General features: G+C 41.2%; 1 protein-coding gene across 2 annotated transcripts; it reads right to left on the bottom strand.

The window, feature by feature from the left end:
* Positions 1 to 992: 992 nt before the first annotated feature.
* Positions 993 to 17116, bottom strand: LOC138981081 (F-box/LRR-repeat protein 18-like). 2 transcript variants are annotated; one of them, XM_070353907.1, is made up of 13 exons: positions 16924 to 17115; positions 13726 to 14062; positions 12779 to 12928; positions 11917 to 12174; positions 11359 to 11517; positions 9804 to 9969; positions 9483 to 9634; positions 8396 to 8547; positions 7693 to 7781; positions 6347 to 6500; positions 4019 to 4154; positions 2563 to 2645; positions 993 to 1267 (listed from the first exon to the last, which is right to left on the bottom strand). In XM_070353907.1, exons 1-13 carry the CDS (start codon positions 17079 to 17081, stop codon positions 1105 to 1107), a joined length of 2157 nt encoding a protein of 718 aa, XP_070210008.1. In that variant the 5' UTR covers positions 17082 to 17115; the 3' UTR covers positions 993 to 1104. The 2 variants fall into 2 exon arrangements, with proteins under 2 accessions (XP_070210008.1, XP_070210010.1); XM_070353909.1 differs by lacking the exon at positions 4019 to 4154 and having other exon boundaries at positions 1128 to 1267; positions 16924 to 17116.
* Positions 17117 to 17124: the final 8 nt, after the last annotated feature.

The following is a 17124-nucleotide window of genomic DNA, read 5'->3' on the forward strand; positions in this document are numbered from 1 at the left end:
TTAGACCCACTTTTTCAAGGTTTTTTTTTTTTTGGGGGGGGGGGGGGTCTTAGGTGAGGCGTTCCACTGTAGTGCATTTCCCAAGCAGTGGACATCAACATTCTGGATGTGCTTTCAGAGTTTCAGATTATAGATTTTTGTGCGCTATTAGTATTACCGTACGTAATAGGAAAAGCTAATGAGAAAGAGAAGTTCAAACTTTCTGTGAAAATGGAATGACATGTATTGTGTTGTATTTGACCTTTACATTTGGTCAAACTCCCTTCTCTGAAAAAAAAGAAAAACTAAGAGTGAAATTGACATTCACATAGTCATCTAGACAAAAGTAAATGACATCATAAAATTAGTCAGTTTGGGCTGAGAAAAAGTGTATGATAGGGTCATAAAATGCTTTGTTTAGTAATTGTGCCAACTGAAACAAAATGCACAGATAATTATTCAGCTGTATAGAAGACTAGTACTAGACTTCTTAATTAAACAAGAAATTATCTTAGAGTGATACAAAAAACAAACAAAAAACTTGTGTTTACATGTAAATTTAGAAATTCACTGCCAACAGCTTGGGAAATGTACTGCAACTACTGTTACTCAGTACTAATGTTGTTTCCAGGGTTACCTTCAAACACACACACACACACAAACATCAACTGACCCGCAAACACTTTCACAGATCAAATCACACACACACATACTTGCATAGATCAACATCCAACCTCTCTCTCTCTCTCTCTCTCTCTCTCTCTCTCTCTCTCTCTCTCTCTCTCTCTCTCTCTCTCTCTCTCTCTCTCTCTCTCTCTCTCTCTCTCTCTCTCTCTCTCTCTCTCTCTCTCTCTCTCTCTCTCTCTCTCTCTCTCTCTCTCTCTCTCTCTCTCTCTCTCTCTCTCTCTCTCTCTCTCTCTCTCTCTCTCTCTCTCTCTCTCTCTCTCTCTCTCTCTCTCTCTCTCTCTCTCTCTCTCTCTCTCTCTCTCTCTCTCTCTCTCTCTCTCTCTCTCTCTTCTCTCTCTCTCTCTCTCTCTCTCTCTCTCTCTCTCTCTCTCTCTCTCTCTCTCTCTGAGACTCTCTCTCTCTGAGACTCTCTCTCTCTCTCTCTCAGACGCCCCTTTATCAAGAGTAAGCATCACCCCAACTAGGGGGCTTCATGGCAACTGTGGAGGAGAGAATGGTCAGGCTCTCGATGTGAAACTCGGGTATGGACAGCAGAGGATGATGCATGCGGTTCAGCAGCGGGAAGACGCACACACTCAGTGCAGGACGCTGCTCTATGTGCCTGCAATAAGAGGTGAACGTTTGCTATGACGACCGTCTTTGATAAGTCAAAGATCAACAGAAAGAGACAAACAAATGCACCAATGCATCATATTCTATTCAGTCCCTCCACACCAAGAGAGAGGTGACTTGGGGTAAGACTGGGAGCATGGATGTCAACTTGGCCAACAAATTTTGCACGCTGAGGAAAGCATTAAAACGCAATTCATTTTAGTTGAACTTTATATGCTGGAAAAGGAAAATATGTCAGCTGTTCGTATCATTTGTCCGATTGATGGTACTTTGTATAGGCATCCCATGACAGCCTGTCAAACCAAGTCACCCCTAAAATCGACCTGACAAAAACCATAGCCCCGTATTTTAAAATCTGCAAAAAATCTGAATATGCGCAAACCAATCACTTCTGACTACCATTGGAAAGGCCATTCAATTTCCTGTTCAGAGCATTTTGTTTTATGCACCTTACTTTTTGGTTGAGGCAAAGTTTCAAGTGCTGGTTTACATTTGCTGGAGATGGGAACGCGCAAGAAAAATTATCGATCACCGTCCTTGGCACTGTGTACACTAGCTGTTGAGATTTACTGTCCTTGGCCTGTGCTTTCTTTGCTGCGCATCACACGGAGCATAGTGCTCTGGGTAAAAATAACCACAGCCAAGTAAGCACAGGCCAAGGACTGTAAATCTCCACGGCTACTGTACACAGTACTAAGGACAGTGATCGATTATTTTTCTTGCGCGTTCCCGTCTTCAGCAAATGTAAACCAGCACTCGGATCTGCCTGAAACTTTGGCACCTATTGGCTATTGCCTCAACCATTTTTTGCTTAGCATGCAAAGTCACGATTTTTTGGCCGACGAAATGTTGATCATTGTCTCAATACTTTGAAGCTGTTGCTTGAATAATAACCAGGTAAAATTAGTATTTCGGTGTTCAGTCAAATGTTAAAGTTTCTACCACAGACATACATACGCACGCACGCACGCATGCACAGACAGACAAAAGTTAGCATCGCATAGGCTACACTTACGTGAGCCAATGAATTGCGTTTTAATGCTTTTCTTAGCGTGCAAAATTTGTTGGCAAAGTTTAGACTGGGGTGGGAAAATCTTTCTCTTCTCAACAAGGACAGAGAGAGGGGTGTACGCAATTTCCATTCAATGAAGATGCATTCACTGCATGTTGGATCATAAAAGCCCCCCTCTCCACACACACACACACACACACACACACACACACACACACACACACACACACACACACACATGTACTAGCCAACACACAAGCAAGCATACTCACGCTCTGACAAGGCTGGTCTGTAACTGGTTACAGTCTTTCAACGTGTTGCTCATGTACAGCTGAAGGACAACCAGCGACGGCATCTGGGAGAGAGAGAGAAAATGGTTGCGAGGCATTCTTCATCATCTAAAAAAATGTTTAAACAGAGACGATGGTAAGATTCCAGCTAGAACTTTACAGTAGGTTGGTTTGCTATCGTCCGTTATGAATCAATTCAGGCTGCTTTAAATGGTAGAACATTTGTAAGTAACACTTCATTACCCGTATAAACCCTGTATTAACTGTTCCACTGGGCAAACAACACGTCTTTACATGAACCCAAATGACCCTTTTTCCAGCTATTGGGCACTGACTTTTTCTTCAGACAAACAAAGACAAAAATAATGAGAACAAACTGAGAAACAAAATTCACGACCATTCTTTAGTAACCTAAATTCTTAACTACCCCTATTTTTGCTAAGCACAATACAATCACAGATTTTGTTGTTTACCTTACAGAAAACAATGCACAGTCTGTCTGGTAGTCTCCCAACCCCAAGACGTTGTCCGTTTCATTCCAAAACTCACAATGTAACGCTTGTCCATGAATCATTTTGATTGTGTGGACAATAAAAAATAATCATGTCTTACAAGTAGCTCCCAGAGGTGATACAACAATTAATCAGCAAGCAGGCATGGGAATTGTCCGCCGAACGGCGGATTTGCGCCGAATTTTTTTTTGTTCCGCCGAAAAAATAAAGGGGGGAGGCACACAAAAAAAGCACCGGTTACTTTTGCCTTTGCGCAAAAGCCCGCGAAAACTTTCCGTACTTTGTTCACGCACTGCTACCGCCCGCCTCAGTTACTTGAACTTTTATGTTTGAAAGTAAACCAGATTGCACAGATTGTGTTACAAGTTACATTTTCCTGTTTGTCTCAACAGATCAATTTTTTAACAAATTTAAACCATATAATACATGTATATATTTTTTTTCTTCAAAAAAGCAAAAATTGGTACTAAAAACTCTGATTCTAAAAACAGAATTTAATGGCAAACTTGGAGCTCAGATGACACCAGATTGCACCATCTGGGTTCTTTGGAGAATTTTTTTCTGGGGGGGCATGCCCCCGGACCCCCCTAGTAAGGCTAGGCGCTTTGCGCCGTCTACTTGACGCTTTGCGTCTTCAGTTATAAATTTTCAGCCTTTTTTTACAATTTTCAATTCCCATGCCTGGCAAGACTTGACAATGAGTTTAACAAAAATGATGGCGTAACCTTTGAAAGGCTAGGAAGAGAATAAATATACAGTACAACTCCCCTTATAAGACTTCTCCCTTATTAAGACCTTGCTTTTACAGCTTTTTTTGTTGATAACCTCTGTAAATTTACATCTATTTTAAGGCTTCCTCCTTTGTTAAGACCTAATTTTCTCAGATTTGTGGAGGCCTTAAAAGGCCGGGAGGTTCCGCTGCATACCTTTTGAACAAACTGCTCCACTGAAATCTGTGTGAAGGCAGCACTCTTGGACAGGACACAGACTCTTTCCAAGCAATTCATCCTGCTCAGAGCTGACCAGAAACTGTCCTTCACTTGGATGTGGATCTGCTCAATCCTGAAAATGCATTTCTTTTCTGTGAAGACAACAATCTGACTAACTAGCAGCCTCTCTCTATTGTTTGGTCATTCATTCTACGCTGTGCCTTACTTGTGTATTCCATTTATGTTGTAGTTTTAGCAGGGATAGATCATAAGACTAATATCTTTATCCTTGCGAATTAAGATAACTCAATCAATCTCTCTTTGGTGTCTTTCTCTTTCTCTGTTCGACAGTATAAATACAGACAGACCAAGCAATTCTTATGTACTAATCAGGTACACACCTCTTTTTTCAATGGTGGTTGTTTTGGCCTGTTTGTGGGACAAATCTTTATTCATTTTTTTTGTAAAGAAAAATAATGTTTCTGTCTTTAAAATTCATGAACCTGTATTATTGTGGCACTTATTACAGGCATGGGAATGGTCCGCGGATCCGCTAATTTCAGCAGTTTTTGTGAGGAGTTTCAGCGGGGAAAAAAAATAAATTCAGCGGGGGAAAAAAAATTCCCTCAAAAATCGTATAATTATGAGGTTTTTATTCTCAAACGGTCGGGTGTCTTCAAATGGCACAAGCCACTATCCGGAACTGACGGTTGACTTCAGCTTTTGTAGTCTTGGCTGTCCCACGTTATATGAAACAGACGTTCGCGCAACATCCGCTGCATGTGGTTTACTTGTCCGAGACAAAGACGCGTCTCTTGTGTTCGATTTGAAAGAAAACTTCATGTCTTCGGTATCGAATATTGTTCGACGCGGCCAGGATTATGACGAAAAAGGTGTGGTTAACCAGTGGAAATGGGATTGGGTTTCCAAAGAGGTTAAAGTTGGTGACAAGCAAGAGCGGATCGGTGAACACATACGAAAAGTCGACACGCCCGGTCAAGCAAGATGCACCCTTTGTGACAGAGAAATTGTGTACAGCAATCGTGGTTTCATTGCCCTCAGCGAGCATCTACTAACGAAAAGTGTTTTTTTGGTTTTTTTATCATTGTATTATTCATTCCCTTTGATTCAATACCTGGAATAAGAGAAAGTTAAAGATGAGCTGGATCCTATCACATGTTTCCTCGTGGGTTTGACAAGTATGATTGAGAGTGAGAGCAGTCAGTGAATGTTTGCAAGAAAGTCATAAAGTGTGTACAATCCTTTGTTCAGAATTTTTAAAACTTAAAGTTACAGCTAAAACACCTGCATATTTATGTGAAATTAAATGCTAAACTTTGTCCCAAATACCCCTCAGATTGCGTAGATTTTGATCTGTAAAAAACATTTTTTCGGGGGAGGACCTGTTTTTGGGTCCCTCTCCTGTTTTCAGCTGACTTTTTATTCAGCCATTCCCATGCCTGTTATTAATTCATGTTTTCATTATTTCAGGGCTCCCACTAAAGAAAACCCCCAACTGAAATGTTATTGACATTTAAAATGGTTCAATCTGACACAATTATCAGACGCAGATCAGGTTTCTCATTTTCTCCTTTTGGAAATCCCTAAATTCACAGAAAAGTAGGAGCCCTACAGTTTAACTAGCAGCCTCAGCTGATTCACAGATTCAATGCTGGCCGTTTAGGAAAAAAACCCACATGTAAGTCCTTCAAGTTGAATGCCTGAGGCAGTGCCTGTAGAAGATATACCACCTCCAATATATTGCATTTGCTCATTTACTTATCCATTTATCGTTTTTACCATCAACAAAGATCTATTTATTGACGGGCGGTGTGGCCTAGTGCATAAGACATCGGCCTCTTAATTGGAAGGTTATGAGTTCAAATCCCGGCCGCGGCCGCCTGGTGGATTAAGGGTGGAGATTTTTCCGATCTCCCAGGTCAACTTATGTGCAGATCTGCTAGTGCCTTAACCCCCTTCGTGTGTACACGCAAGCACAAGACAAAATGCGCACGGAAAAGATCCTGTAATCCATGTCAGAGTTCGGTGGGTTATAGAAACAGAAAAGTACCCAGCACGCTTCCCCCGAAAGCGGCGTATGGCTGTCTGAATTGTAGGGTAAAAACGGTTATACACGTAAAAACCGACTCGTGCAAAAACATGAGTGAGCGTGAGAGTTTCAGCCCATGGATGAAGAAGAAGAGATTTTAAATTCAACCAAAGACCCTAATCAATTCAACCAAAGACCCTAATCAATTCAACCAAAGACCCTAATCAATTCACAGAATCATTACCCAGCTCTTTGAACTAAATCACATATCTTACCGCAAGTCCTTCAAGTTGTGTGCCAGAGGCAGAGCCAGCAGCAGCTTGTCCTGGTACGAGCTCATGGGGCTCAGACCAAGGTGAGCAACCAGCAGCCGCTCCAACCTGAGACAGCCTCTGGCGATGGCCACCAAACACCCTCCACTGTTGATACCTGTAGAAACACGAGTTGTGGCTACAATCAGCAAGTGTAATAGAAACAACTCTGTGGTGTTTGTATGGGTTGTAAAGAGTGACTACTCTTGCTTTTAGTGAGTCAAACTTATCTATGTGACATTATAGACCCAAGGGCACGGCTGTTCCTGGCTTGCTTTTAGTGAGTCAAACTTATCTATGTGACATTATAGACCCAAGGGCACGGCTGTTCCAGGCTTGCATTTTAGTGCGAGTTAAAAATAGCCAAGACAGAGGGTATCATTTGGCTACTAGCTTGCTTGCTTGTTATATCCAAATGCTGGTGTATGGCACTGAGCGAGGCTGCTGCTACTGTGTTATGGCGCTGCTGTGAGGGAAAGGATGGGTGCTATACAAAAATAAAAATCAGCCTGCCTGCAGCTAAGGAGGCAGAAATGAATCCCTGGGAACAGCCATGAGGGGGTGTTAGCGTGTCTGAAACACATGGACAAGGAGCAAGTGCAGAAAGCTTGCCTCACTAAAAGCAAGAGTTCAATATTCACTCTTTCACGACCCGTAGAAACCAGACAGAGTATTTTCAGAGTGCATTCTATTCATTGGTCTAACATTGAAACAGACTCTGTCATTGATCAGATCGCAGAAACTCACTGAAATTACTGATCATCATTTACTGTTGAACACTACCTATCGCATATCGTTCACTTGCTGGCGATGATCACTGATGCAGGCTTAGCTAGCCTCTGCCAGCCAACAGTGTCACTGACATATGCTGAACAGGTGACATTGAAAGGAAGAGTTCTCAGACAAAATATATACAGAATGAATCAGAGTGTTCTTTCCAAAGCGTAGGTCAAGGTTCTTTAGAATGATTTTAATTTTATCAAACGTTTCATCCATGAGCCTATCTTGTTTTGGGGGGTTTACATTGAGTTATGTTGGGGTGAGAAGAGAGAGAGAGAGAGAGAGAGAGAGAGAGAGAGAGAGAGAGAGAGAGAGAGAGAGAGAGAGAGAGAGAGAGAGAGAGAGAGAGAGAAGAGTAGGGGTGTGGGAAGAGCAAGGAAGGTAAGAGTGTGAGCCATGAGTCCCTTTTTTTCCCATCGAGTATGGCTGATTTATATTGCCCCCACATTTGTCGAGGAAAGTAACACGAGTGTGCATCTGAGAGCGCAGACATGCAACACAAAAGCAAGAATGCATGGGTCAGCACTGACCAGGAACAGCAGACAGCTGAAGGTACCGTAGCTTCTTCCAGTGGCGAACACACAAAATGTCTTCCTCGTCCACAGAAGTGGCATCGGAACTGAAAACAAACAGAACAACACTAAATGATTAACATTATTATACCATTTATTTATTGGATTTTATCTACAAAGAAACAACCATGAAAGCAGGGGAAGTGGGTACATTTTCATGTCTCACAGAACACAGAAATAACATCAGGAGGTGAGTGATACAATTTCATCAACAATGCAATGAAAATATATAAGAAAAGAGAAAGAACAACATTTCTACAGCTCACCGTGTAAGTCTCAATACTGATGAGTTTATTTTATTAGTTTCAGATTATTACATTATTCTTTATTCTAAAGTTTTACTTTTAGTGTTTTAGTCGAACAGCAGAACTGAACTATTAGGAACCGAATAGCCTATCTGATTCAAACAAATCCACATATAAACATACACTGTTGTAATGTGGATTTTGCTTCTTATTAGCACCTAACTGCGTAAAATGATCCAACAAAGCAAGGGCAGACAAACACGCGCAGCTACAAGCACCATCACCATCATTTCCCCATAAGCAGCCAACACAATAAAGGAACAGCAGACTCTTGCTTAACACACACACACACAAACCCCCAACTCTTCCCCCCCCCCCCCCCCCCCCCTCCCCCTTCAGCAATCCAGAGTTCTCACCATGGCCTGAAGTGCTTCATTTCCTCTGAGATGTAGCGCTTGCTGAACGCTGGGCGGAACCCTGCCCCTATAAGCTCTAGCTGTTCCACGTGGGGACACGCTGACACCAGTTTCCCCAGCTCTGTGCTCAGCTCTTGTTCTCCTGACATGTTCTGTAATGAATAGATTGAACAACTAATTCAATAATTGAGTGGAACCCTGCCCCTATAAGCTCTAGCTGTTCCACGTGGGGACACGCTGACACCTGACAGTTTCCTGAGCTCCTGACATGTTCTGTAATGAATAGATTGAACAACTAATTCAATAATTGAGTGGAACCCTGCCCCTATAAGCTCTAGCTGTTCCACGTGGGGACATGCTGACACCTCACAGTTTCCTGAGCTCCTGACATGTTGTGTAATTACAATGGAACCCTCTCTTAAGACCACTCAAAACTTGTAAGAAAATCAGGTTGTAAAAGACAGGGATTGAGTCTTAACAAAGAGCTAGATTTAATAATAATAATTATAATAATAATAATAATAAAACATTCTTTTATAGCGCTGTTCACCGCCAAATGGCAGTCTCATGGCGCTTTACATTAGACATTATAATGTTACATTTTACATATAAAAAGTTTTCTCGTAAGAAATAGCATACAAGCATTAAAAACAGTTCATAGACAACGACCACTTATAGTTATATAAGATAATCTAGAAAAATTGTTTTTAAAAAGATGAAAAAAAGCACGTAAGATAAGTAATACTAATAGACACATAGTTACACATAAAATGTCTGACAATAAAACAAAACTCACATAAAAGCGTACAGATCTAAAACAGAACAAAGATGTAACACAGACTGTGGGGCAACAAATTAAACAACTAACAACAGGCATACTGTATTACAGATGAACAGCTGTTAAGCCCAGAAAATGTGAGAAATCTGGCTCAAAAGGAGGAATCGACACAACCGTCGAACGCCGAAAGAGAAGAAAAGGAGGAATCTTAAATTCGGGATTATTAGTTTGTTACTACAATAGACTGATTGGTGCATAGCACGTAAGTAAGCCTAACTCTGTAACTACATTACATACAATATTACTAACCAGATCAGGTGCCTGAAGTCCAAGACGAGCTCGTTTTGCTATGCTACCGCCAACATGTGTTATCTTCGTTCTCTTCCCTTTTTTTATCGTGTGATCAGAGTCTGTTGATTTTGAGGACAGGCAGCAGGGTGATATGGAGATGCTTCGCCACTCTGGAACAGAAAATATTGGCAAGTCAAAAGAAAGAGAGACGCAGAAGAAGAAAAAAAACAAAAAACATAAAGTATTTCACACTTTGGGAGTATGATGACATGCACGGTCCAACTTTACAGACGGTCACACACACACACACACACACACACACACACACACACAATCTACCTGTATTGAGTGCCAGCAAGTGACACAGACTGGTGTAGCCGGTATTGGTAAAATCTTTGGAATGGATGTGAACGCCGCTCAAGTTGATATGACGCAGTGCGGTGCAGTTGACCACCAGTGACTGTAGTCCACTCATGTCCACAGCCTCATGCCCAGTCTCATCCACCTAAGATAAAAACATAGAGGGTTTCGGTTTTCACACACTGATCACACACTGATCACACACTGATCATGACTGATGATACAGTGGTACACCCCTTTTAAGACCGCTCAAATTTGCAGAAAATCCGTTTTTAAAATGGAGGGAGTATTAAAATCAAGATTTTTCTTCCTCTTCTGCGTTCATAGGCTGCAGCTCCCAGGTACTCTCGTGCTGCAAGAGTTGATTTTTACATGTACGGACGTTTTTGCCCACTATTTAGACGGTCATACTCTGATTTCGGGAGATATATGCTGAGTATTTTTCTGTTTCTATAACCCAACAAAGTCTTACATGGATTTCAGAATGTCTTCTCTGTGTGCTTGATCTGGTGTTTGAATGTACATATGAAGGGGTGTAAGGCACCAGCAGGTCTGCACATAAGTTGAATGTACATATGAAGGGGTATAAGGCACTAGCAGGTCTGCACATAAGTTGAATGTACATATGAAGGGGTATAAGGCACTAGCAGGTCTGCACATAAGTTGAATGTACATAAGGCACTAGCAGGTCTGCACATAAGTTGAATGTACATATGAAGGGGTATAAGGCACTAGCAGGTCTGCACATAAGTTGAATGTACATATGAAGGGGTATAAGGCACTAGCAGGTCTGCACATAAGTTGAATGTACATATGAAGGGGTATAAGGCACTAGCAGGTCTGCACATAAGTTGAATGTACATATGAAGGGGTATAAGGCACTAGCAGGTCTGCACATAAGTTGAATGTACATATGAAGGGGTATAAGGCACTAGCAGGTCTGCACATAAGTTGAATGTACATATGAAGGGGTATAAGGCACTAGCAGGTCTGCACATAAGTTGAATGTACATATGAAGGGGTATAAGGCACTAGCAGGTCTGCACATAAGTTGAATGTACATATGAAGGGGTATAAGGCACTAGCAGGTCTGCACATAAGTTGAATGTACATATGAAGGGGTATAAGGCACTAGCAGGTCTGCACATAAGTTGAATGTACATATGAAGGGGTGTAAGGCACTAGCAGGTCTGCACATAAGTTGACCTGAAAGATCCAAAACAAATCTTAACCCACCAGACGCTGCTGGGATTTGAACACCGAACCACCCACATGGAAGGCCAACATCTGAGCCACTTGAAGATAGCGCCCCTAAAAAAATGGAGGTTAATTTACTGAGGTTACAAACCGAAGAAGCAAGGTCTTCCAGCTGCATGTTGGGTGCCCAGGGCATCAAGCCTTGTTACAGTGTAATGCCACAGAGCTAAACTCCAACCACTGCTTTGAAAGGATAGTGCATTAAAAACCCACAACAACTAAAGGACTTTACCAGCACTCCCCCAAACACACACACCATGCTGAAAAAGAACCTCACCTCAGGTCGTTTGAAGTGCAGGTGATGGCAATCCCTGAGGTTGATGCTAATGAGGTGATGACAGTTGTCAGCCAGTGTGTGAAGACTTTGACTGTCAATCAGGGAGTTGTCTGCCACGTTCAGGTATTGCAGGTGAACTGCTCTCTCTAGCTGGTACACCTGTGAATGCAGTGTGGAAACTTGCAGCATACAAATATTTGTATTACTCTAAAGCGCCATCTTTGTTCAGGATCAGTCACTGTGTTGTGGACTACAACAATTTCCAAGATCATATCTATAACGGTTAACAAATGAATCTTAAAAACATGGGAAAGCTACAAATCCTGTCCTGAAATGAATATTGCAAAAAATAAAATATGATGCATCATATGTGAACACAAAAACCACCCTCATGTGTACACACATACCACATAAAATATGCAGTAAATGACAAAACAAGGAAGCAAAATTGCTGCAACCAGAAATAGTAAAAAACAAACAAACACGCAACACACAAACAAAGCACACAAGCCAACCATCATACCAAACAAAGCAGAGAGCAAACATTTAGCTCCTAACCTCATTGGGAATGGTAGCATTAGTCTGAGAGATGTCCAAGTTTTCCAAATGCTCAATGCGTTTCATGCACGCAACAAAATCACCCTTTCGCTGCAGATGCTCGTGGACTACCAGAGGTTGAAGCAGTGTTCGAAACTGCAATTCCGGTAGCCTGCAGACCTCCAAGAGTGCCCCAAAGAAGAACATGCGAGCAAATGGGTCTATAGCATCGCTGACACTCATGGTGTGTATGTTCTTCAAGTTCTGTAGCTTCTTGATCTGGAAAAGAGATGCGTGATCAAGGTATGAAAAAAATTGGAAATGAAAAGAAAAGGGTGTGTGTGTACCTGCACATAAGACAGAGAGAAGAGAGAGAGAGAGAGAGAGAGAGAGAGAGAGAGAGAGAGAGAGAGAGAGAGAGAGAGAGAGAGAGAGAGAGAGAGAGAGAGAGAGACAAGTGGCACAAAAAGAATTGTATGCCAACTTGCACACACAAATATTTCAACTGAATTTTAAACAAATCGGTTTGCAAAAGATGACACAATACATTAAACAAAACAACTGACCACCAGAAGACTTGTTCATGTGTAGTGAATTAGATAAAGGTAGAGAACTGTTCTTCCTCATTGACAATCACCACCAAACATATCAACAAGGTGACCGCATGTACTAGCTGATTCTTATGACACGCATGAATGCAACCACCTTTTTTATCATGTAGCATACAAATGTGAAGAATCATCATCATCATCATCATCATCATCATCAATCATCATCATCAATCATCCATCATCATCATCAATCATCACCACCGCCACCACCACCACCACCACCAACAACAACAACAATATAAATTGCAACACAACAGCCTACCAATAAATACCTGTGGGTTGACAACATAAGGTGGAATTCCCTTGGTGCAAAACAAGCCTTGGACGTGAAACTCTTCCAGGGAATGGCAGTACTCAAAGAAACTGGTGACCGCCAGAAAGTGCATGGTCATCATCTGGGCGTGGACAGGCTGGTTCTTCACCTGTCAAAGTTAAAGATGGTCAAAATAGGTAATATCTTTGACTTTTTTCTCATCACAGCTCCCTACCTCCAGAACATTTTGATTTAACTCATTGTCTCCCAGGTAGGATATATCTATACCCACTCATATGTCTCTATCTGACCAGGTACGGATATATATCAGCTCAGACAGTTAGCTTCAGTCGCTTCCTGTAACGTCCATCTAACGCCTGCATTCCAGCGTGTTGATACACAGTTACTACAATTCTGAGTGACCTGCTGCAGCACAGCTGGTCTCGGCTAAAAAAAACCTTGGTCAACATAGGTGGGGTACAAAGTGTTAAAGATGGTCAAAATAGGTCATATCTTTGACTATTTTTTTAACACAGCTCCCTACCTCCAGAACATTTTGATTTAAACAATGTTTTCATCATCACCTTTGTTATTATGCTAGCAGTCAATCTGTTTCAGATTTTTCCTACTTTTGTCTGTCTGCGTTCAATGACTAATTTGCAGGCAATTCAAGTGTTTTGCTTTGTATTGGGTAGGGCTGCAAACTGCAGTCTCGATTGTTGTTGAATGTTTTGCTACAAATTTCACATTCACAGAATTATGCAAATGTATAAACATTGCATGTCCATCTTTCCAAAGAAGTTCATCAAAAGTTTCGCTGAACTCTCATGAATGAGAAGTAATTTTTAATAAAAGTTTTCAATTTTTTCACACTAAAGACAACTCAATCATATTCCACACATTTATCAACTTTACATGCACCCACCACTCACCTAAATGGTCAAAACTTTTACTCCAACCGCTCACCTGTATGGTCAAAACTTTTACCCCACGCATCGTCTCCTGTGCTTCCGGATTTTTGTCCAGCAGCGTCTGAAACTCTCGCACGTTTTTCACAGTGACGGACACCCTCTCGAGCTTTTTCAAGGACGCCAGCAGAGCCACCAGTCGCTTGGCGGACATGCTGATGTGAAGAAGGTGGAGGCTGACCAGGTTGGCGCACCTTGCAATGGTGTCGCAGCATTGCGACGACAGCCAGTAGCAGTAGTTGAGGTTGAGGGACTCGATGCGCGACTTGATTGGCTGCAGGTAGTTCACTGTCAGGCTGGTGGAAGCCTGGTAGCAGCCAGTGAAGGAAACGTTTCTGCAGACAAAAAAAAACAATTTGTCCAAAGATTGCAATTTGTAGGTGTTTTCCCCCCCAATCCATCTCACAGGTTAACATGCAGAACGATTTAAGCTTTTCACCTAAAAACACACACTCACACTAGGAATGGCTTTAAACAGCATTTTATGACTCGTACAGATCACTTGCATCGCTATTTAGTAAAGGAAAACAATATTCACACTTTTATGATTTATTCCAGGCATCTAACGTTGTTCGAGTACTGTGTACATCTACCGCCCATTGAGTCTACTCTAGCAGGATAAGTAGCATTTAGCTTTGACAAAACTGTACCAATTTCCTAAATTTCAGAAGAAATCTTGCTTTATTGTAGAGATATCTACATGCCCGAGACATCAGAGGTCAAGGGACACAACTGCATGTGCTACTGTTGCGACCCATCTCGTCATTGGCGCTGTTCCGAAAATCGAGCTGTGCTTTGTTGGAATTCCAACTATAGCCGCCATTTTAGCAGGGATGGCCAAATCGTCCGCCCAGTCTGCAATCAAACTGGCAACGTGACAAACACAGAGAGACGAAAGCAATTTTCCTGTCAGTGTCATGTCATTACTTCAGCAGCTTTGCTATTCAGACCAGTCAGTGAACAAAATGTGTGGAGCTTTTTATTTCAACCATGCCATGCGTTCATTTCAATATTTGATTAAGTTCTAGCAGTCATATTTACACCAACTAAAATGCTTGTTCTTTTGTTTATATAGGACTACTGAGCTAGTTCTCATCTACCCTTTGTGATGTGTCTTTTCTTGCACTTTCAAGCTTTCGTTTAAAGGCAGATTTGGCTATCAAACTATATATACTCGTACTTTGCAAAAACAACAAAATAAATACATAAATAACTCACTGCACATGAGTGGAAATTCTTGTGCTGACAGTTTTTGAACCAAATATAAAGTACGGATGAACATGTAATAGTGTGAAAACAAATTCAATCAACTCCCTTTATCATTTCTTTAAAATTTGTATTCTCTATTAAGCTTTGAGGATGAACTGTTCAATACATGTGGTGCCAATGCAAAAGTCACAGCATTTAGTTTCATTCATGTTCATGCAGTGTGTCATGTGTATGCAGTGTGTCATGTTCATGCAGTGTGTCATGTGTATGCAGTGTGTCATGTTCATGCAGTGTGTCATGTGTATGCAGTGTGTCATGTGTATGCAATGTGTCATGTTCATGCAGTGTGTCATGTTCATGCAGTGTGTCATGTGTATGCATCAATCCAAGATTAAAAACATTATTGAACTTAAAAAACATTTATCAAGTAAACTATGATGCAGTACATTAATCATTTAACATGGGAACAAACTAAACAAAAACAACTTTTTTTCGGTTGAGTTTCTTCGACAGAGCTGACACCTGACAACATCATCTCTCTCCCTATGGTCTGTCAATCGCAAATGATCGTGCTGTTGCCGAGATATATTACTGAGTTTAAAACTGATCTCCATGAACCTTTCTCCAAAAAATCTTAGTTCTTTGAACTGAACTTTCAAAAACATTTTGATGAACAACTCATCATGAGCACCGGTCCCCGAGCCTAAGGGCATTGCAATTGACTCGTTAGTTCAACCAGAACACAGCGCCAACAGATTTTCCTTCGTCACCGAATGTTCACAGTTCTAAGTCACAGTTGAGCAGTTGCTGTCCTTGATGCGAGAACAGATTACTTATTTAAATAGATCATGAGGGGTCAGGGGTCATCATTTGTCAGACAGTACTAGAAGTACATTGTTCAAAAATAGCGCACGCCGGCTCAATGAGTCAGGTGCCACATCTGCACTCATCAAGGTGAATGATCACGCGCTTTGTGATTGGTCCACAAGCTCAACTGGATCAAGCCATTTTGGGCGGGAGAAAGAATTAGACAGGAACACTTCTTTGTCTGAGCCTTAGTTTTGCCGCGGAAAAACTGTTATAAATTATTCCGAAGATAAAGTGAAAGCAAAAAATGCAGCGGGAAAAGCTCTTAACATTATTCTGCAGAAAAAGTTTTGCTTTGAAAAAAAACAATGCTGCGGTGGATGATGACAAAACTTCAGTTATTCCACGAAAAAAACAAAAACATTTTGCCACGGCATTTCTGTTTTTCCGTGAAATAACCGAATAAAGTCATCATCCGCTAAGGATAAGTTGGGGCTGCAAATGAGGCTTTAGCCTGTCCTTAACTGCGCAAAATCGACTGTGTGAAGTATACTTCACGAGGCTGGCCGCATGAAGCTTTATAAGCACTGAGTTTTCGGTCAAATTCATAGCTCGTAATTCAGAGGCATTTAAGCCTCTGCACTTGTAATCATAACAAGTCATTTTAGATCCCTTTGAAGTCAAGAAATGAACTCCGATGAACTGTACAGTTGCATTTCGTTTACAAATTACATGCGTCAAAGAAGGAATTATCCGTGTGGGCGGACAGGAGAGGCAACTCTATTGTGTCAATGATGTCAATGAGAGGTTGACAACGCACGTCATTTTCGCCGATGAAACAACCAAATTAATTCATTATGCTTAAGTTTGGGGCTCAATCCCTTAATTAATTTCACGACAAATGTTAACATCTTTGGCTTGATTACAGGGACTTGAATAAAAAAAATTAGTAAAGAATGCCACTGGATTCTGAATTTAACACACTAAAGTTTAAGATTACCTGTATTCTAATATGTAGTAAGATATATGTATTCCAATATGTCATGTACTAAGGTAAGATATATGTATTCCAATATGTCATGTAGTAAGAGTAAGAGTAAGACTAGTAATAGAGGTATGATATTTTCGGATACCCCAAGAGGAAAAGAAGCCAAATGGTATGATGTGATGCTATCCTTACTTTACAAGTTCTCGGTCCTTCGCGACCGATTCAAACCGCTTGTTGACCTTGCGAATAGCAGAAAGATCAAAATCAGTCAAATCATGAAAGATCTTTAGTAAAATGTCGTCGGGCAATTTGTCAAAAGGGTTGTACACTTCTGCACTAGTAGACGACATTATGGGGACTGCATGTTACAGGGGCATAACTCTGGAGAACTGG

Source organism: Littorina saxatilis, linkage group LG12 (genome assembly GCF_037325665.1).
Source record: "Littorina saxatilis isolate snail1 linkage group LG12, US_GU_Lsax_2.0, whole genome shotgun sequence".
NCBI classification, from domain to species: Eukaryota; Metazoa; Mollusca; class Gastropoda; order Littorinimorpha; family Littorinidae; genus Littorina; species Littorina saxatilis.

Bases quoted from the DNA above. Each gene is read 5' to 3' on its own strand.
- LOC138981081 (XM_070353907.1), bottom strand. From the start codon at position 17,081: ATGTCGTCTACTAGTGCAGAAGTGTACAACCCTTTTGACAAATTGCCC. The intron at 12,175-12,778 runs GTATTTATTGGT...TCTCTTTTCCAG, and splicing joins CTTATGTTGTCAACCCACAG to ATCAAGAAGCTACAGAACTT. The intron at 7,782-8,395 runs GTGAGAACTCTG...GTTTGTTTTCAG, and splicing joins ATGAAGCACTTCAGGCCATG to TTCCGATGCCACTTCTGTGG.